The sequence below is a fragment of the Engraulis encrasicolus genome, chromosome 19 (genome assembly GCF_034702125.1).
Source record: "Engraulis encrasicolus isolate BLACKSEA-1 chromosome 19, IST_EnEncr_1.0, whole genome shotgun sequence".
Classification (NCBI taxonomy): Eukaryota; Metazoa; Chordata; class Actinopteri; order Clupeiformes; family Engraulidae; genus Engraulis; species Engraulis encrasicolus.
In genome coordinates, this window is record NC_085875.1 from 45,966,116 (window position 1) to 45,987,478 (window position 21,363).

Here is a 21,363-nt window from a genome sequence, read left to right on the forward strand (position 1 = left end):
CCTTGAGCAAGGCACCTAACCCCACATTGCTCCAGGGACTGTAACCAATACAGTGAAAAATAATAACTGTAAGTCACTTTGAATAAATGAAAGCGTCAGCTAAGTGCAATGTAATGTAATATACATTGGCAGGCATCCAGCTCTGATTATGCTGACAAATCATCACTTTCTGGTACAAAGTATTCACACTATGCAGCCTTATTACTGTTTCCAGATGCCTCAGTGAACAGACACCTTCAAAAGTATCCAGTGTCAGGCACAGAATTAGGCCAAGCTGATGATATACTGCAGAGGAATTTACCATGCCAAGAGGTACCTGATCATGCAAAGCCAGTGGTTCGACCTGCCCTACCACCAGACATGCTGCTGCATCCTGAAAACAAACAAGCAACATTACTGCATGTTGCCACTGCAAAAGGTTTATCAGGAAAACATGAATTCTTGATCAGCCTGATACGCTCTGGTGTGTCAGGAGGAGACCTTTTGATGCATGCTGCTGTACACATACTTGTCTCATCTGCTGTTGTGCCAATGATGCGTGCTGGCTTCCTTCCTATAATCCCAAGACCCATTACTCAGTGTGCCACTGTCAGACACTGCCTATCCAACTTCCAGTGTTCGCAGGCAGATGATCCAGGCATCAATGGCAATTTGGTGTGATGCATGGGCGTAATTTATGGTGGGGACGGTAGGGACACGTCCCCACCAATATTTAGCCCCCTACTGTGTAATCACGACCAGTGTTGCCGGTAACGTTGTAGTCGCACTACTTTTTTTCAGTAACGAGTAGGCCTAGTCTAACAACTACCATTTCAAAACGTCAGATTAAAGTTACTTATCCGTGCGTTACTATTTCGGGTACATAGGCCTGCCTACAGTAGGCTACTTTTTGTTTCAAGCGAGGAGTTTGTGGCGACGCCTGAGTATATGATATGAAAAAAAACTTTTTATGAAAACTTTTATGAAATGAGATAGAGGGATAACTTTGCCCTGCCATTAAATCAGATTGTGGTGAAATGTAGTAGCCTAGTCCTACGTATAGGCCTACAAACGGTTCTGAATCTTAATTAGCCTATTCCAACAGTTGTGCCGACATCATCGGCAATTTCTAATTCACTATTTGGGTGCAGGGACCGGAGCCCTGCAGATGCGTAATAGTTGCGTGACAAGCAGAGAGAGGCGGAGAAAGGTGAAGGATAAAGTGGCCTATTTAAGAAGAAATGTGGTATCTGCGCAGCGCAGATAATAACGAATTGAAATGCACACTTGATCTACTAATACGGGTGTAGCCTATTTAAACTACCGTTGAAAGGACGGGCAGGCTTCAGAATCTTCAGTCTTCCTTTAAAAAAAATCCGTCGGACAAACCTGTTAACGTGACCCATGTGGTAAATGAAAGAGTTCCTAAAGGAAGGCTACACTTCGGCAAAACATTTCCCTTATTTCATATTAAATTAACCTGACTTGGTTTTACAGGCTATTTAACTGTAGGACTACTTGAGTAGCCTAGACTAATTGCTGCGACTTGGTTCTGATCTCGCTGAACATCCAACGCGGCTGAAATGGAAGCCTTCTTCCATGAAGAGTATGTAACCAACATCATTCAAAAATCGCAGATAGGCCTACACCTACTCATTGTGTTGTATTGCATTTCGGTCATGTAGAAGGGCTACAAAGCTAACTGGTATGTTGTAGCATTAAAATTCGCCTACAACGTGACACAGTTGGTGCGCAACTATGTGGTGACATCGTTGGGATTTCTGTCAAGACGCGCTGCGCAAAGACACTTGCACGCGCACGTGTGTTGCCTGTAGGCTGCTATGATGCAAACGCAGCTACAGGCAGGGAGAAAGCGAGAGATAGGGAGTTAGCCTATGAGAATGTGTTGTTTTGTATGTAGGCTACAACAGTCCACACAGCATCGCTAATTTTGGAGGATAAAAAGGGTCAGTCGGCACCGGAACCCAAAAAAGTTTTCTGGGCCGGGTCTTATTTATTTTTTATTTAAAAAAACATGCAAGCTTATTTCAAGAAAAGGTTTGCAAATGTCAGTGTCATTTTTGTTGCTGTTAAAATAGGCCTAAATGTCAATAAAGTGAGTAGGCTAGGCCTATTGGCAGAACTGGTGATCATTTTCATGTTAGGCAATGCCACTTTGCTGACATTTGAACCCAAAGCTACTTATATGTTATTGGTAACAGTCTCTGGAGCAATGTTGTATCAGAACTAGCTGCTTTGGTCAATTTCACTCCAGTCATGGATGGAGGTGTAAACAGAGGTAGCCTAAGGGTGGGATTTAAGCCTGCAACCGTGTGATTGAAAGACCAACTTCCTAAGGAACGCTCGTTGACATATCATCTGCTCATTGATATAACATCTGTGTGCCATGAACTTATGATTGGTAATCACCCCCCCACACACACACACACAGACACAATGAAAATGGTCAAAAATCATCCCCCTCTAAACCATTGAGCTACATTAATTCATAGGCTAATACATTCACATATTGCGTTAAAATTGTACTTTTAACAATTGTATTTTCTAAATTTTCTCCCCCGAACCCCCACCAATTTTGTGTCCCCACCAATGTCAAAGTCAAAGTTACTCCCTTGGTGTGATGAAACCTGCATGAGACGGAGCAGTTCAAGGATCTCTTCCACTGTATTGGCCCTTTCCATTGGACACATGTTATTCTCAGATATCAGGGAAAATTGCCTCGGGGTTTGGCCTAGATAATGCATTGATGCATGTCTCTCCAGTGGGAGGTATTCTGGACTCACAAGGACAAGGCAGACTATCCAGTGCTTGCACAGGTACAGGCATTGCACACTTCACTGGCTTCAAATTAACGTTGCCCAGAATTTGAGTTTGAGGCCTTGATTGAGCAAGTGGAGAGCTTGAATCAAGACAAGTCAGAGCTCTGCCAATTCTTTGAAGTTTGGCTGGATTTGGCGGCCATCATTAAAAATGCTGTTGTCTCTGAAAGAGAAGGAAAATAAATCAATATGTGGCTACCATAACGTCCTATGCCAATCTTTGCAGAACGTAACTGCAGTAGCGTCTTACTGCTGTGCGAGGTGACATAAAGTTTGAGCAGCATTCAGAGAGTATGCAAGGGTCATGGAGGACAGTTTGTAGTAGGAGCCACACACAATGTTAATGTTGCAGCAAAGTTTGAGTTCTTTCCATCAGATTAGAATGATCACTGATGTCCTCAACTTTCTCACCAACAACACCACTTTGAAGCGGACAGAATGCCACCTCCAACAGTAGTGTCGAACCTCGCCTGCGCAACCGTCTCCAAAGCTTGCTTGCAAGCCTGTTTTCAGCTTATACTGGCAGGATAGGTTAGTTTTCAAGAACATAGGATAAGTGGAACTGTTTCAAAAAGGAATCTTCTGCAGTACAAAGATCAACCATAGAAGACACCAGCAATCATCGTAAAGGAGCAGAAGTTGGTCTCATCTAAAGACATAGCTGAGGCACATAGGAGGATGGACATTGCTGAGGAACGGGGCATGAGTATTCAGCAGATCTCATGATGTCCTTTCAGAATCACCCCTGTTAGATGGTGACCTTCTGTTGGTTGTTAACAAGTCAAAGCTTGTCAGTGAAATTGAGCCTCACCTTAATCTCACCCAATGAAGCTCTGAGTCTACTTATTGCCCTCATGTTCGGGTAGACTTCATGTCAAAGATCCGTCATGTGCCTCTGGCAGAATTTAGGTGCTGCCATCAATGCCATCATCAACTCAGCAGTATCCCTCTGCTGACTCTCAACAACAGCCGTTGACATCATTGGCGTGAACGGAATAACACCCATTCCTCACCAACTTGATAAGTTCCGGGCCTCTGTGGAGAAAAAGTGAAATCTCCAATTGTTAGTTCCAGACATGATTTATTATCAAACCAGAGGCAATACTACTGTCATTGTCAGCCCTGTTGTTGTTGATGATGAGGTGCTACCAGCAAAGTCAGCTGATGGTGAAGAGATTCCAGAGCTCTTGAACTGCGTTGATGAGGCTTAGGCCAGGTTGCTGGTGCATGTTGAGTGGGCTGTTCGTGTGAAGCAGTGCAGAAAAGTTTTAATAGACTCAAATGATACAGACACATTTGCATTGCTTATCCACTACAGCCCATATTTCCAAGAACTTGGTATGCAGGAGATTTGCCAGCAGTATGGCACTGGCTAGATGCGGAGAATGCTTCCCCTCCATCAATTAGTCTCTCATCTTGGAGCGTCACTGACAAAAACTGTGATCAAAGAACATATCCTGTAAGGAGATGATTGCATGAGTAGGGGGGTTGCATGAGGTTGGGACTAAACATGCAGCTATGGTTTCTGATCCAGTCAAGTACTTGCTATCTTTGGAGAGGCCAAAATATTGACCGAGCAAGATGCAACATTGGCTGGGAAGTACTTGATGCGTGTCTGGGCTGGGGCCAGATCAACCACAACGACTGTTATATTTGATGATCACAGAGTATAAATGTACAGAAGTGGTGATGGAATCAATGCTCTTCCTCCCATCAGTAGTGCTATAAGAGGGCAGAGAGGGGTATTTCTAGTTCATAGAGTCTGCAACATACTTGCAAGAACCAAGGACCCCAAAATAAGCCATGAGCCTAAGCAACATGGGTGGCTGGAAACACATCTTGCACACTCCTGCCATTAAAATGCCTGAAACTGTAATCATAAGGTATGCTTAAATTATGTAAATGTGCAGGACAGTGTGAAAATCGAAAATGCTGCTGGAGTTTCACGGACTATATTTTGCCAAGGAAAAATGAGGAGCCATTGTAAAAACACATCCCACTAAATTGCATGCATACACAAATTCAGTACAAAAACAGAAAATACTGTGTGTACATTATGTGTTATCTTCCACCTTAATTAATGTTACAATGTTCCACCTTGTGTTTTGGGCGTAATTTAAGCCTAGGCCTTTATCATGACATTTATTCATTAAATGTTCATGATATGATGGTCCCTAAAGTGTTAAGAAATATTAAATGTTAGAAATGTTAGATTTACATTTATAGTGGCAGTTCCTTATTCTTAACAATGACCTAATGGGCAAGCACATGGCTGAGTTGTTCAGAATAGGAAAAATACCTTGACCTTGACATTGACCTTGACCTTTTAAGGACTATACTGACACAAATAATCATAGTAATATCAGCAAATAACTCCTCATGCCATAATTGATCATTTGTCTCTCATTTTTACAATGGAAGTCTACTAACGTTCATCAGAATAGCAAATTTGACCTTGGCAATGACCTTTTAAGGTCAAAATCACACATCCTCCTCATGTAATTGTCAGAATTGAATTCCTCTCCAAAAATTGGTCAGAATTGATGTATGGCATGTGTATGAACAGTCTAAAAGTAAAAAAGACAGATATTTGTCATAGGCAATGGCGGCCATATTTGGTGGCCATATTGTGAAAAATCTGGCACTATGGTGGACGAGCACCTCCGTGATTTTTAATGTCTAGGAACCCACTAACTCAATTCCAGTGAGAAACGCCCCCAACTCAAAATTGCGAACGGGTCTACATGGCTGGTCCAGGACTATCATTTTCTCCCAGAGTGAATAAGCTATTGGACCTTGTGGACTTGGTAGGCTAGTGCGTGAAACGCCTACTAGTGATTGGATACTCCGCCGCGTAGTGTGTGTGAACAGAGTGGCAGTTTTCCTGCACTGCCCAGTCTCTCGAAAGAGGGATGGAATGTCTCGGCACAAATGTACTTTTCACTCATCTTTTCTCTCCTTTTTTTCACTTTCGTAGGTAAGTTCAAGCTGTTTTGGAGAACATTGTATGCCTACTAATTCTTAAGAAGTCGCATTTGGCGCAAATACAAAGCCGAAGACAAAGCCGTTCAGACTCGAAGATTTAACCCGTGTTTCGTGCGTGTGGGTGTGTGTGGTATGCAATTCGAATAGACTAGCTATCTCCACGTCTGGATCTGAATCGTGACACAGAGGTCTAACCAATCAAACAGACAATATATGAATAATTGCGTCGCTTTGCTGGCTCGATGTCGTGATAATCTGAAGGTGCTGTGCTGCATGGGCTGCGTTCGATCTATGATAAATTTATGCCAGCGTGAGCCTGCCACCGTGTCAGAATAGCCGCGATTGTAGATCAGTTTACAAGTTTGCATCTCGTTATCATCTCTTTTGTACTCTAAAGTTATGTGACTATATAACTTTGACACACGTAGACGTGTCCAGGTGTGCCACGTAGCCTAGGCCCTACACAGTAGAATATTTTGTGAAGTCTCCTGGAGACTCGTGCTATTCAAACGTGCAGATCAGTTGTAGAGTAGAGTAGAGTAGAGTAGAGTAACTTTATTGATCCCCAGGGGGAAATTCAGGTATCCAGTAGCTTACATAAATACACAAATACACAAAAGCCCACATGGACATTTCAAGACAAAAATAAACACAGGAATAGTCATCAGGGTGGGGAAAATAAAATAAAATAATAGAGATAAATGTAGAAAAGGTAATTGTGCAAAAAGACATTCTGTGAGTTGGGATAGACCAAAGCAGAAAAAAACATACTCTGTCAGTTAAGGTAGACAACAAGTGTTGATGGATACATCTATGATATAGTGTAGTATGTAGAAGTAGGCAGTGTACAGAGTATGATAGGGGTTGAACATTCTTACAATGTCACTGTAAAGTACAGGTAAGTGTTTTAGGCAAGCACACACACACACACACACACACACACACACACACACACACACACACACACACACACACACACACACACACACACACACACACACACACACACACACACACACACACACACAAAGAGGTTCCCCAGTAATGGAATTGCAGTAATGGAATAGCATGGACTAATATTTATCACGAAGTTAGTTAGGCCTACCCATTCTACCTGTTGCAAACCCAAAACGTCAGATCTCCAAACCCAAATCTCAGCCTTGACAATCTAACCCACACCCACATCTTTCAGCACACATCTTTCATCTTTAATCTTGTTTGTGTCTGGGCCTTGCATGCTGTTCTGTGTCATGTTTTGGTCTGTGGTCTATTTTGTCTACTTCTTTGTCTCAGAAAGGTTCCCACATCAGAATGCCTGTGAAAATGTGCATTCATTCAGGTCTTTGACTGTTTTAAGTCTCAAAATGTAAACATGTGAACAAATATGGACAAGAGACCAAAGGTTTTGAGAAGACAATTTATTGAAAACAACAATTCAATCGAATTATCTTGTTACTCAGCTGACCAAGGTTTAAAAATCCCCCAAACCCTAAAATAGACATTTAAGTGTACAAAACAGACTCTGTAGTGAATAATGAGTCCGCTGTTCTTGTTGCTCATTTCAAGAATGTTGTGGCTTGATGCAGATGTTTCCAAAAGCCTCGAAATGTTGCTCAAACTTGGGTGAAGATGGATTCATAAAGGGCATCCACTGTCTGTAACTTGTGTCTACTTCTGCAAGTATCCCTTGCCTTCCATTCCCAAATGTTATCAAATGGTAGCTCAAGAGAGCATGCAGAATAGTCCAAAAGGGTGATGTTACTCTCTGGGAAAAAAACAAACCCTTCTCAGGGCGTTATTGTGAATTACACGTTTATCCAGCTGAAAGAAAACCCAATCATTACCACACAGACAAGGGCCCTCAGTAGTGCTGTAACGATACACTCAACTCATGATTCTGTTCGTGTCACGATTTATGATCTACGGCTTGATACACCCATGATGTTTTAATGTATCTTTTTGATGATCGTTTATAGAAAAGGTTACATGAGGCTTGTGATATTTAAAAAAAAATAATGATACTGATTTGGGGCTTGGAAGCACGATCACATTATATCATGTTGTTGTTTTCTGGACTGAAGGGCAACAGAACTTTGAAAGGGCGTATCGTGATACTGTAGTTTTCAGAGTGATATCATGATACTGCCTTCTTTCACCACGATACAGTATCATGACTCTGTGTATCGCGATTCCTCGTTTCGATACAATATCGTTACAGCCCTAGCCCTCAGTCATGATGGACGCCTGCTGCTAGATCTCCCCATGGCCAGCTCCCCATTTGATGACCCAGCACCTGGAGCTCCAGGCACCCTACGCACAGTAGATCACGAGGACTCTCCCTCCACTGTATTGCTTAGAAAACATCTCAGGCCAGGGGGCATCTCTGGGTCTTGGCAGTGATGTTGGGTGGTGACAAGCTAACCTGGAATAGTTTCCTATGCAGTACAGTGTCATCATTATCTGAGGTGCGTTTTCCTTCAATGGGTCAATGGAGCTTCAGGTGGTGCTGGGTCATCAAATGGAGCTGGTCAAGGAGAGATGTTGCCAGTAGGCATTCTTCCATAAAGAAAGGTATATCAATGGAATATCTGTGTATAGGTTATGCAATTTATGACCAGTAGGCCCATTTATGCATCATGAAGTTACAGTACCTACACCTTCTTTTACCTCTGTTGCAAACCCAAAACGCACTAATCTTAGCCTTCACACTTGGTTGTATTGAATTCATATCTATAACCCACATCCACATCTTTCATCACACTGCTGAATCATCCCTGTGCATGAATGTCTACCTCTATCATCATAATCTGTAGTTATCACTCTAAACATTTTTTTTAAAATCTTGTTTGTGTTTGGGATTTGCATAGCCTGGGAAATCCCATGCTGCCTTGCACAATCGTTCCTTGTGATCAGGTCTGGTGGTAACCAGGCAAGGATTTGCATGCTCCTCTGTGTCATGTTTCCTGTTTTTGACCTGTTTGAAGTCTCAAAGAAAATATGGACAAGAGACCAAAGGTTTTGAGAAGACATTTTTTTTTTGTAAACAACAATTCTACTGAAATAGTCTGTTACTCAGCTTAACAAAAGACCATATGGTTTAAGCATCCCCAACCCCCTAGAAAAAATATTTCAGAATGTTTTGGCGTACTTGATGCAGATGTTTCCAAAAGCCTGGAAATGTTGCTCAAACTTGCCTGAAGATGGCTCATAAAGGGCATCCACTGTCTGTAACTCATGTCTACTTCTGCAAGTATCCCTTGCCTTCCATTCCCAAATGTTATCAAATGGTAGCTCAAGAGAGCATGCAGAATGGTCCAAAATGGTGATGTTTCTCTGGAGGGAAAAAGACCTTCTCAGGGGGTTTATTGTGAAATACATGTTCATCCAGCTTTTGCAAGTATCCCTTGCCTTCCATTCCCAAATGTTATGAAATGGTAGCTCAAGAGAGCATGCAGAATGGTCCAAAAGGGTGATGTTTCTCTCTGGAAAAAAACCCTTCTCAGGGGGTTATTGTGATTACACGTTTATCCAGCTGAAAGAAAACCCAATCATTACCACACAGACAATGGCCCCCAGTAGGGCTGTAACGATACACTCAACTCGTGATTCTGTTCGTATCACGATTTATGATCTACGGTTCGATACACCTACAATTTTTAAAATGTATCTTTTTGATGATCGTTTGTAGGTAGTAAAGGTTACATAAGGCAAGTAATGAAAAAAAAAAGATTAAAATAATAATGTTATTGATTTGGAGCTTGTACGCACTATCACATCATTTCATGTGGTTGCTTTCTGAACTGAAGGGTGTACCCTTATAACAACTTTGTTATAACAACCTTGATAGGGCGTATCACGATACAGTATCATGATACAGTGTCATGACTCTGTGTATCGCGATTTCTCGTTTCGATACAATATCGTTACAGCCCTAGCCCTCAGTCATGATGGACGCCTGCTGCTAGATCTCCCCATGGCCAGCTCCCCATTTGATGACCCAGCACCTGGAGCTCCAGGCACCCTACGCACAGTAGATCACGAGGACTCTCCCTCCACTGTATTGCTTAGAAAACATCTCAGGCGGCATCTCTGGGTCTTGGCAGTAATGTTGGGTGGTGACAAGCTAACCTGGAATAGTTTCCTATGCAGTACAGTGTCATCATGATCTGAGGTGCGTTTTCCTTCAATGGGACAATGGAGCTTCAGGTGGTGCTGGGTCATCAAATGGAGCTGGTCAAGGAGAGATGTTGCCAGTAGGCATTCTTCCTGAATGACTCAAATGCTTTTTGGTACAGAGGTTGGGATTTTACGCTGTAGTTGTAGTTTGTCAAAATCAACTACTGAAATACCTCATAGGGCGCACCATCAGTGGAGCGCTGGTGGATCACCACCAGTGGAACACTGTAATAGTAATAGTCATTGAAAACACCATATTATCATAACACCCCATAACCCCCAACATTCCAACCACATATTTTCCCATGAGCATAAAGACCAACTTAAAAGAGATTCAATAAATGAGAAGGAAGTCCATGTCAAAAAAACAATGAATTCTTCACAGAATCTCAGTATCAAAGTCCAGCCAGCTTTACAATGGTTTATGCATGCACACACCCAAGTTAAAAGTTCTATCCATCACAGTGTCCTCATGCTGCTAGCTTGCAGGTAGCTCAAGTGAATGGTTACTGTATATTGTTTACAATGAGAGGAACTGCATATTGTAAGATGTATGTGTGCATATGTAAGTAAGGGCTGTAACGATATTTTATTGAACTGAGAAATCACAATACACAGTCATAATACTGTGGTACAAGAAAGCAGGGGTGAGTTTCTCAAAAGAGAAGTTATTAGCCTGTTAGCAACTTCGGTAGTTGCCAATGGGAAAATGCATTGAAAACAACAAAGTAGCTAATGGAGTAAGCAACTTTGGTTTTGAGAAATTCACCCCAGTATCGTGATGCGCCCTTTCAAAGTTCTGTTACCCCTTCAATCCAGGAAACAACCACATGATATTATGTGATAGTGCTTCCAAGCTTCAATTTATCATTGTTATTTTTAAACTTTAAAAAAGTATGTACCCTTGTAACCTCTTCTACCGAAATGATCATGGTTTCTAAAAAGTATTGATAATTTTATTTTATAATAATGGAAGAGGCGAAAAGAACAGATAAATTAATTTTAAAAGATACATTAAAATCGTGGGGTGCATCAAACCAATCATGATATGAACTGAATGTGTATCGTTACAGAACCTAATGCGAATGTTTAACTTTCCACCTGCCTAGATGATATATTCTCATTCCCATTTTTGTTAGTTCTCTACAAATTTCTGGTACCATTGGATCCTTGCAGGGGAATGCTAAGACAAGTAAACCTTATATTGTCAGATAAGGTTGTTCTGTTTACATGGGAATGTCAAATTTCCTCCACTCACTTGATGTACTCTGATCTTCATCTTTTGCCAGCTCCTTACAAGGTGCAGGTCCCCTCAGAGCCCTTGATGGGAGTTAGAGGCACCTATGCTGTTCTGACCTGCTCCTTCCCCCCTGTGGCCCAGCCGGGCATCCCACCAGGCCTGCTGGTCACCTGGCAACGAGTGGAGGATTCAAGAGTGGTCCACAGCTTTTATTATGACAAAGATCAGCTGAGTCGACAGAGCAACGACTACAAGCACCGGACAGCACTGTACGTGTCGGAACTGTGGACTGGGAACGCTTCTCTTAAGATCACAGACGTCCGAGCGCAGGATGCAGGACGTTACCTTTGCACTGTTAGCGACGACCGGGGAACAGACAAAGCAGAAGTGAGGCTGGAGTATGCAGGTGAGCAGAGACATTGGTTTCATCAATCAATACCTAAACCCCTCCCCAAACTCCAGTTCCAGAGCCTCTGTACGATTGAAGCCAATACAAGTTTATAGTAAAAACAGGCTAGTGTAGCCCAGAGCTGTGACAACTTTGGTACAGGAAGTTAGTTAGTGACACGATTCACACATAGACTCAAATCATTCTAGACAGTGGCTTTCTTTTCTCTACAGATCAACACACAACCTCTACATAACAAGCAAAGATGAAACCTTTGCTGCAATTTCTGTGTCCAACGCTCAGTTCCTTTAACTATTTTGGAGCTATGTCCATGGTGACCCATGTGTGTCAAAGGCTCCATGAGCCACCATCTTTGCATAAAAATGGAACACAGAGGTCAATGGGATTAACCCAACTCTTACTCTGCTTACTTAGCTCTGGTGCAGCCTCGGTGTGGATGGGGATTTGTGTAGTCAGTGGAACACCTGCAGCAATCAGAGAGGCCCTGAAGTGGATAATTGTATGAAACCTGACCTGACATCTGTGCTGTCGGCACTTCAATGGAGTAATAACTGCAGTATTAAGTTGCTTTATTTTTGCCATCCAACAATACCACTGCCATCAGGTAAAAGCTGCTTGGTCACAGAAAGAATCAAATTACCACGCTTGGGGAATAGGATACACAGTCAGGTCTGAAACTGTATAGCCTACCATTGTGTGGCATGAAAGATGGGACAGGTGCCTACTGTATGGTGCATGGGAATATCTTAACAAATAAGCACTTAATTTTGAAACTGAAGGCCTAACTGTATGGTACTTAAAACATGTTACACCAGTTTTTGAAATATACCTTCACTACTCACTAAAAGTCAGTTGGATCAGCTGACTCATTTATCTGCCAGCTATGGGACCATATCACCAACCCCTTGAAAGCTGGACTCCCTACCTTCCTGTAATTCTAGTTTTAAAATAGGGGAAATATCATGTAGCCACAGCAGCCTTTCAGCACAGTCTCCTTTGTTCATATTGTGGTTGAGTTCTTACATTCATTTTGGTGGCAGTGTGACACTGTTGTCGTCTTCATCCAGCTAACTTTGTGCTCAGCACTGCACATACTGTACTGCCGGAAACACAGTAGAGCGGACAGTATCACAGCTGAAGAACTAAGTTTATGCATAGCTTCTTCATTGCTACAGTCAGGCTGATGGTAAAACGAAAGATCTGAGCAATACCACACACAACCTCATGTTTTTTTCCTCAATATGCCTTGTCTTCTTGGATCATTTTTCTTTTAAAGTTTTATAAAGTTTATTGACTCAGAGTTTTTATGTACTGTACCTGAACGTACTTAACTTGCGCACAAACAACCAACTTTGACTGTTGACTTTTGACATTAAACAGCGTTCTACACAGAGCCTCAGCTGAGTATTGAGGTGGGCCTCCACAACACAAGTGTCCAGTTTGAGACGCAGGGCTTTCCCAAAGCAGAGATCCAGTGGCTGGGCCCACAGGACCAGGAGCTGCAGCATGTGGCAAATTTCACTGAAAATGGGTTTGTGTGCATTTCATTTCCACTAGTATCAGGCTAATTTCTCATTTGTTTCTTGCTGTTATGAATACCTGCAGACAAAGTCAGCTTTATTGTCAAAAGGCCAAAAATGAAAGTGCAAGACAGGACAGCGCGTAGTGATAAGGTACAGTGTTCTTATCTGAGTAACTTAAGTTTGAGTTGATATTCTCACCCAGAGCAGTCAGGATTTTTAGGGGGCTTTTGTCTGTACAATGACAGGACAGTGAAGATAGGAAGCAAGTGCGGAGGGTCATATGGGAAGGGATCAGGAAATGACCTCGGGTCAGAACCAAGCCCAGGCCCTGGTCCCCAGCATAATGGTAGCCTACAGTGAATATAAAAAGTCTTTTCAAATGCCAGGTTTTTGTGATGTAAAAAATGACAAAAGGACAAATAATGTCACAACTTTTCCCACTTCATTATCCTGCACAATGTAATTGAAAAACAAACTCAAAGCTTTAAAGCGAAAAATTAGAAAATAAAAAACTGAAATGAACATGGTTGCATGTGCTCACCCTTAAGCTAATAAGTTGTTGCAGCACCTCTGACTTAATTGGGTAAGAGTCTATCAGCGTGACACATGTTGATGTGGCAATATTTGTCCCCTCCTCTATGCAAAAGCCCTCAAAATCTGACAGATTGCGAGTGCATCTTTCAATCTGTCTGAAGGGAGTAAGTGTAGTATTGTAGTGGCAGCATCACTGTTTTTCTTCAGATGAAACTGGGGCTGTTGTCACGGAGGAGGGAATTATGAACAGGTCCATCGTGGCAGTGGTACGAAACCTTCACCCCCTGTTAGAAATGTGAAGATGCGGAGGAACTTCATCTTTCAGAACGGCATTTACCCTTAACACGCCTAAATCAACAAAAGAATGGCCTCACCAGAATGAGATTGAGGTTTTGGAATGGCCCTGACAAAATTCAGACCTGTATCCCATTGAACATCTGTTGCATGATCTAAGGAGGACTGTGCACAGGAGATGCACTCACGATCTGTCAGATTTGTGCTTTTGCAAAGAGGACACATATTGCCACATTAACATGCTGAAAGACTCTCAACAACAAAAAAAACCTGAGTGCTGTAATAAAAGTCAAAGTTGCTGCAACAACATATTAGTTTATGCAACCATGTTAAGTTTTTTTCTTGTCTTTGTTTTTGCTTTAAGCTTTAAAGTTTTTCAACTGTATTGTACAGGATAATAGGTAACAGGTTAAAGTGGAAAAAATAATTTTCACAAAAACCTGCCATTTGAACAGGGGTGTGTAGACTTTTAATAGGTACTGTTTGCATAGGTTTTTTGTTTACAAATATTTGTGTTGTGAGTAGGGACAAGATGCTAAGCAGCCAACTATGTGAGCTCATTTTTTTGACCGACAGCAGTTTCCAACAGAGGTTGAACAGTGCGCAGGGTTGCACAGCCAGGGATTGTTTACAAACAGTAAACCCTTGTATTTGCGACAGATCAAACAAATATTTTGTTGCCAGCTGCTGACTGGGGAATTATTGTTGCCCGACGCGCAGTAGTGCAAGTAAGCTTCTCAGGACCATCCACGTTTCCGTTTGTTTGCTTTATTTACTTTCTTCAAGGGTTAAAAGTTCAGTGTTCCATCTACGACATGATTAAAATCCAGTCCCAGTGTGTGAAAACGTGCAGAAAGTGTCAGAGCGCTGTGCAAATAAGCTTAAAGTGCATCAGGATATCCTAATCTGCGGTCAGCAAAAAGTACTTGCACTTGCTTGCCCTTAATCATTCACTTTCTCCAACTACCTAGCTTCCATTTCCCAGCGCCCATTTGAAATACAAAATTATCATCACCACGTGACCCAATCTACGCACGTCACCAACCCAGCATGTCAATCACATTCAGAAACTAAAATCTGTCATGTATATGTATACCATGTATATGGTGCCTTAGCCCATTGAACCACAGCAAACGTTAATTCTCATCCAGTCCCCACTTGGCCTTGGATGCCTTGGTCAAGGGAAGTTCAGGCATGGATGACGAGTTCAGGGAAGCATGTATTTTTACTCCCTTCTGACATTTTCAAATGGTGCTCATGGGCTTAGAACTGGTAACCACCCAGTCCAAAGAACAACTTCCTAAACATTACAGCTGCTTTTACAGACCACAGCTGGACAAAGTCAAGTCAGCTTTTATTGTCAGTTTCTTCATATGCACAGGTCATACAAGGAAATTGAAGTTATGTTCTCAAACTTATTTGTTCAAACACCTCATCATAACATGGCAGCTAAGCACCGCCCCCTCTCACTTGTATATTTCTCAAAGCCCCCCTAGGGCTCGTCAACGCCCACTGGCGGGGCTGTACAGCCCCCGTTGAGAAACACTACTCTATACCATGAAAGGACATAGACATACACAGGACTGACATTTACATTTACAGAACGACATCAAAGCCCCCCCCCACTTCAATGTAATTCCATTGCTATTGGTTAAAATCTGAAACCGTCATCCCCCCTTCTGGTTTTCCGACAAATCCGCACCCTGGTCACAGAACACAGCTGCATGGTGTAATTTTTAAACATTCCGTCACCGTCGAAACATGTCAGGTAACAAGTCTGCAACAAAAGAAACTTGAAGATTTGTTGGTACAGTAAGTTGTCTTGTATATTCCAGAGATGGCCTCTTCCACCTCAGCACCTCCTATGTGCTCCGAGAGCACGGAGCAAATGCCAGTCTTACATTAAGACTGTCCAACCCACCTCTTCACCAAGTACTGATGAGGCACGTCAGTATTAGTAAAGGTGCGTATACTGTAGGATTCATTCTTATGATATACATGTATGGACATTTCTGTATTTGATCTGCATGGGCACTTTTCAGTGGTACAATGTGTTCATATATGGCCATACTGTATATGGCTTAACGGGAGTTTTGTGAAGCCAAATGCTGGTGCGCAGCTACGGTGAAGTTACGGAAAAGCAACCGCTAATGCTGACTAAAGACATGGTCACCACAAAGAAATAGTTTCATTTTTTAGAAAAACAGCCAGATAGACCAGTTTGTTCCCAAATCTGCTTTACAATAAGCTGTACAGTATGAATGTGCTGACTATAGATCAAATCTCATGTATACCCCAATCAAGCCACAAAAAAATCTCACAAAAGTATCGAGATTATCCCAGACAATGTGGTTAATCATGATGATAGCAGCTTGTCACTGATTACTGTATTCATGTTATCTTCCATGTAGATAGATCTATCTACTCAAGCCAGTCTCACAATAGTACAGTACTACAGGGCTATGGAGCTTAAACGCTGAGCCCTATACACAAACAGACTGTGGGAAATGGGGATGTAGTAGAGGATGTCAACAGGAGGGAATCCAAGGCTTGTTGTCTGCTTCTGGAGGCATTGAGGGCTTAAATCATTTTATTTATTTACTGGAGTGGTATTACTGATTGTTTTTTGCGTGGCATGGAGTGTCCGTCTGAAATGTGTAATGTCTCTAAAAGTGTAATGTATAACTGTATGCGTCTTTTACAATGGTGAAACTGAAGACAAGTTTCCACATCTGAGGACAATAAAGACTCAAATCAAATCAAATCAAATCAAATCATCGAAATGTAGATGAATGGGGATGCCCACTTGAAAATTACTCTGTGTCGTTTACATTAGAAAATCCTAGTATACGCTGGCACATAAAGGATGATCATGTGTGTTTTCAACCTCTAAAAAGCCTCATGATGTCTTCTTAAAAACATACCACCATGCCACCATGTCATCTTAAAACATACAAGAACTGTGCAGCAGTGTGAATATACTCTACACAGTATACAAACTAGAAATTGGGAGTGCTGCTTGGCTGTTGAAGCAATGTGTTCTTCTGGTGCTCTGCATGAACATCCAATGTATTTTCAGACAAAAGACAGTCCAGAGGCCCTCAACGGTATACATAGTTACGACTTCAAAGGTGCCTGGAAAAATTTGTTCAGGCTGGTATGATGTCATGTTTTAGTCACACAGATACTGACTTTGTGAATCCCAAACACATTACATATTACATCTACTATGTTTTTTTTTCCTGAAACCATCTGGCCTTGGCTCATGCCAGGGCCGGTTCTGGCTTATTTGGTGCCCTAGGCGAGTTTGATTTCTGCACCCCCCCCCCCCCCCCCCCCACACCTTTGAAAGAAAAAAAAAATTCTTATACCTCACAGAACACAAGACTAATATCCTTAGTAAGCTTAACTAAATAGCATCAAGAACAATAACCGTTTTTCATCAAATGGATTTGTGGTTCTTTTTGACAGGCGACCAACACATCAGATTGAGTCGCATGAAAGTAGCTTCACTGTGTGGTGTGTTGGATGTGATGGTGGTGGGGCCCCCAACCCCAGATGAGAGGGAGGTTATCAATGTGTTTGAATTGTAACGTGAAATTGAAATGCCAGGAGAGTGATACAGTACATTTGCATGTAAAATGCATGTGTAGACAATAAGCCTACCAAGGAGGTCTGCATTGATCTACACTATCTACAGCATCACAAAGCATGGCAGCATAACAATTTTAATAAGCTACACATTTGTGCTGTCTTCCAAACCAATTTCATTTCTGGACTGGAAATAGTGGTGCATTTGTGAGTAGGAGAATGAGAAGGGGGCTATCTATGTGTTTGGAGGGACAGGGTGAGAGAAAGGGAGAAGAGCTGTCACGCTATTGAATTTCATAATATACAAAATATAGTAAATAGCCTCACTTGTCTGCTGTGCATGGTTCTGTTACATGATTAATGTAGGCTATGTCATTCTGGTCTGGAAATTAATGTTTTTTTTAAGCTTACAACAAGCAGGTAATTCATGTGGATGGAAGGAGATATGGCAGCTAAAATTGTTTTAAACATTGCACCAGTCTTACTTTACATTGCTTGTCAACCTAAGCAAGTATTATGATATCAGGTGGGTGTTAGTGAGTAGTGAGTAGGCTACTAACAGCTACTTTACTGGATTTCATTGCTTGGCATACTTGGCTAATGTTAGCATGCTAACTAGCGATTTCTCTGATCAAAAACAAAGCTCTTTTTCTCTCTAATTCCAAATAGTAACCTCATAACTATTAGGCTTTCCATAATCACAAACGGTTGCTGATTAAATCACATAATTCCAAAACACCCTCTGAAACTCCTGCATCATGCAATGAGTGGTTTAATGAGAACATAATAATCTCCATCCAGCAGAGCAGCACTACTGTTTGCGCTTGCCCCCTCTGTCTCTCGAGTGAGTCTCCAAATTCAAAATAGACCGCACGCTGTCACTCGTCCCGCCCCCTTTCTCAGAACTGTCTGTTTATTGGTTCACAGACTTCCCAGAGACAGTTGGAAGAGATATTACTATTGGCTGAGGGGCGCTTTGCCGTGAGGAGCGCTTTCGCCACTCTTTGTTGATTGCGACTTCATAAAAAAACTTCATATCGCAAAATTACGCATAGGAGAGCGCCATTTCGGCGCCCCTTCTTCACATGGCGCTCTAGGCGACCGCCTAGCCGGCCTATGCTAAAAACCGGCCCTGGCTCATGCTGTAGGTGTAGGAGGACACAGATAGATGAGTCTGGAGAGAGTATTCACAGGACACAAGGCTCTGTTGTGCTCTGTCAAGTGGATGTGTGAAGCTCTGATTTATTATCATTTGTGAGTAGGGATGCACCGATACCGATACTGGTATCGGTATCGGCACCTGATACTGCTCATTGTACTCATACTCGTCAAGCACTTGCCGATACCAGGAACGATACTGCTATTACACAAAACAATGCAAAATCTTGTCACATTCTGTGGACTTGAAAGCAGCATGGAAAAAAGTGCCACCTCATACATTTACTAACATTTAAATCTACATGGAAATGGACAATAAAAATATCACAGGTGGAAAAAAAACAAGGCCATGCATTTATTTTCATTGTATTTTGGTGGTAAAAGGTATCGGTATCGGTACTCGGTATCGGCAAGTACATACATTAATGTACTCGTACTTCTATCGGTTTTCAAACAAGTGGTATCGGTGCATCCCTATTTGTGAGCTAATGCCGTGGGTGGTGAAGCTTCATGGCAGAACTAGTTTCTACCAGGTGGAATAGCAAATGAGGGAGGGAAGCCAAAGAAAGCCAAAGCCAAACACTGTATTGGTTTTTTTTTAGGTATTTTCCAACTTGATTGAATTTCATTTGCTAGACTACAGTGGCTTTATTTACTTTTTTTACGCTTGTGATGTCTTTGGAGAAGATAGGTCTCCTGTGCTGTAGTACCATGGATATTCTTTACGCCAATGAGAACATTATCAGACAGGCAGCACTGTTAAAACAGGTCATCAACGCTTCGATGTTTAGCACGATGGGAATGTGGGAAATGTTTTCTTGTGGAAAACATAGCATGCCACATTTAGTGGTATGTTATTCTGTGTCAGCCATCTGTCTTATCTGTGTTTACACAATTCACCTAATGCTTTAACACTGTCATGATAAATTAGTGTTGGTTATAATTAGGCTATGGTTGGCTCAAAGCACAGGATAACACAAACACCTTTTGATCATCAACATGCATGTCTGTCTGTGCTCATTTCAGGACAAGTCCCAACAAGCACAAGAGGGGACAGTGTGGCGCTCACGTGTACTTGTGTCATCCTCAGTATCGTGTGTGCTGGCCTTTTGTTATTCCACATGTGGAGAGCTCGAAGAAAGAAGTCAAATCACCCGTCAGAACAAAACGATGACACTGAAATGAACAGGTTGAATGGGAGCAACGGAAATGCTTGTCACATAACCAGAGACTAGCTGGATTTTTTTTTGGGGGGGTGGGGCATTTTAGCTCTCATTCAGACAGGACAGGTGAAGATATATGACTCCGGCTGGACTCGAACCCATGGGCATGCAAGCCCAGATGTGGGGGGCTTAGCACGCTGCGCCACAGCGCCCTCGAGAGTAGCTGGAAAAAAGACGGAACTGATACAAGGATGTTTGTCACACGCGTACAAATCCTCTGGAAGTATGTCACACAGTGGACACAGTGCCTGAGCTGTGGTTTACCATGTGTGCTGTGTGACCATGGATTGTGTGGGAGAACATGGACTGAGTGTGTAGAAGGGTGACAGAGGGTAGTATGTAGGGTGGGGTTTACAATAATCATGTACAAGTATAAGGCACTTATTTATGTGTGTGTGTGTGTGTGTGTGTTTTATATTGTTTCGGTCTAATTACATGGCTTTTATACACCACGTGGCGTTTCTCATCAGCTTGAAATTTTCTATTTCCTTTTCTAGGTCTTAGCTTGAGTCTTGTAATTAAAAAAAGTCAAAATGAGGTAATGATGCACATTTAGGTTAACCATACAGCATAACTGACTACTAAGTCAGCTAAAACTTAATTACACACTAAATGTGTAAATATGTCCATCGGTTAAAGCAGGGGTTGGGAACCTCTTTCATTCAAGGGGCTACTTCAAATTCGTCCAAGGGGTGTCAAAGTCCTCCGAGGGCCGCACTATGAACACAAACCAGGATGTCCCCCTGCACTTAAGGCCTATATGGAAGGCAGCGAGCCAGCTTTAAAACAGACCCCACCTTCTCTTGGTCCCCTGAATATAACTTGATTGTATTGCATATGTAATTTCCTTTACAAAATGTGTTATATTTCATGTGAAGCTGCATAACATTGAAATTATGTCAGGGGCCGGATAAAAGGTCCTTGATCCGCAGGTTCTGGGTTAGAGGCAGCTGATGCCAAACACACTAATACATGTTCTCGGTTGAGATCTCCTTGGTTCTGGAATCTGGAAGCAGATAAGTATGCAATGGATCCACTTCGATCTAAACACCCGTTAAGACTGCTCTACTGAGGGTCGAAGAAGCAGCGCTTAACACACCATTTCACTTTTAAAAACGATTTATGGCATCCCTGTTCGTTCAAATGTCTGTTTTGAAATGTCCCATTTTTAAAATGACACCAGATTTTTACTCGTGCACAATTTGCATTTTTTGGGTTTTACACTGAAATAGACTTGAACAAAAGTAATGAATTTCTGTGTGGCTACGAGGGGTGAGAAAGTAATACGATTGTTGAGAATGTGGCTATAACAGGTTTGAATTTTGAAAGAAAAAAAATGAGCATTAAAGAGGAGAGGATATTTTTGTGGTTTATGCAATACATTTCTACATTGTTTCATTAAAACTACAAT

At 42.0% G+C, this 21,363-nt stretch overlaps 1 protein-coding gene across 2 annotated transcripts; it reads left to right on the plus strand.

Annotated features, from left to right (window-relative positions):
* The first annotated feature begins 5,665 nt into the window (after positions 1–5,665).
* Positions 5,666–21,333, plus strand: LOC134435531 (CD276 antigen-like). Of its 2 annotated transcripts, XM_063184578.1 has the most exons (5): positions 5,666–5,796; positions 11,270–11,626; positions 13,010–13,160; positions 15,816–15,943; positions 19,756–21,333. In XM_063184578.1, the coding sequence occupies exons 1-5, from the start codon at positions 5,751–5,753 to the stop codon at positions 19,962–19,964; spliced, it is 891 nt and encodes a 296-aa protein (XP_063040648.1). In that variant the 5' UTR covers positions 5,666–5,750; the 3' UTR covers positions 19,965–21,333. The 2 variants fall into 2 exon arrangements, with proteins under 2 accessions (XP_063040648.1, XP_063040647.1); XM_063184577.1 differs by lacking the exon at positions 5,666–5,796 and having other exon boundaries at positions 10,939–11,626.
* The last annotated feature ends 30 nt before the right edge of the window (positions 21,334–21,363 follow it).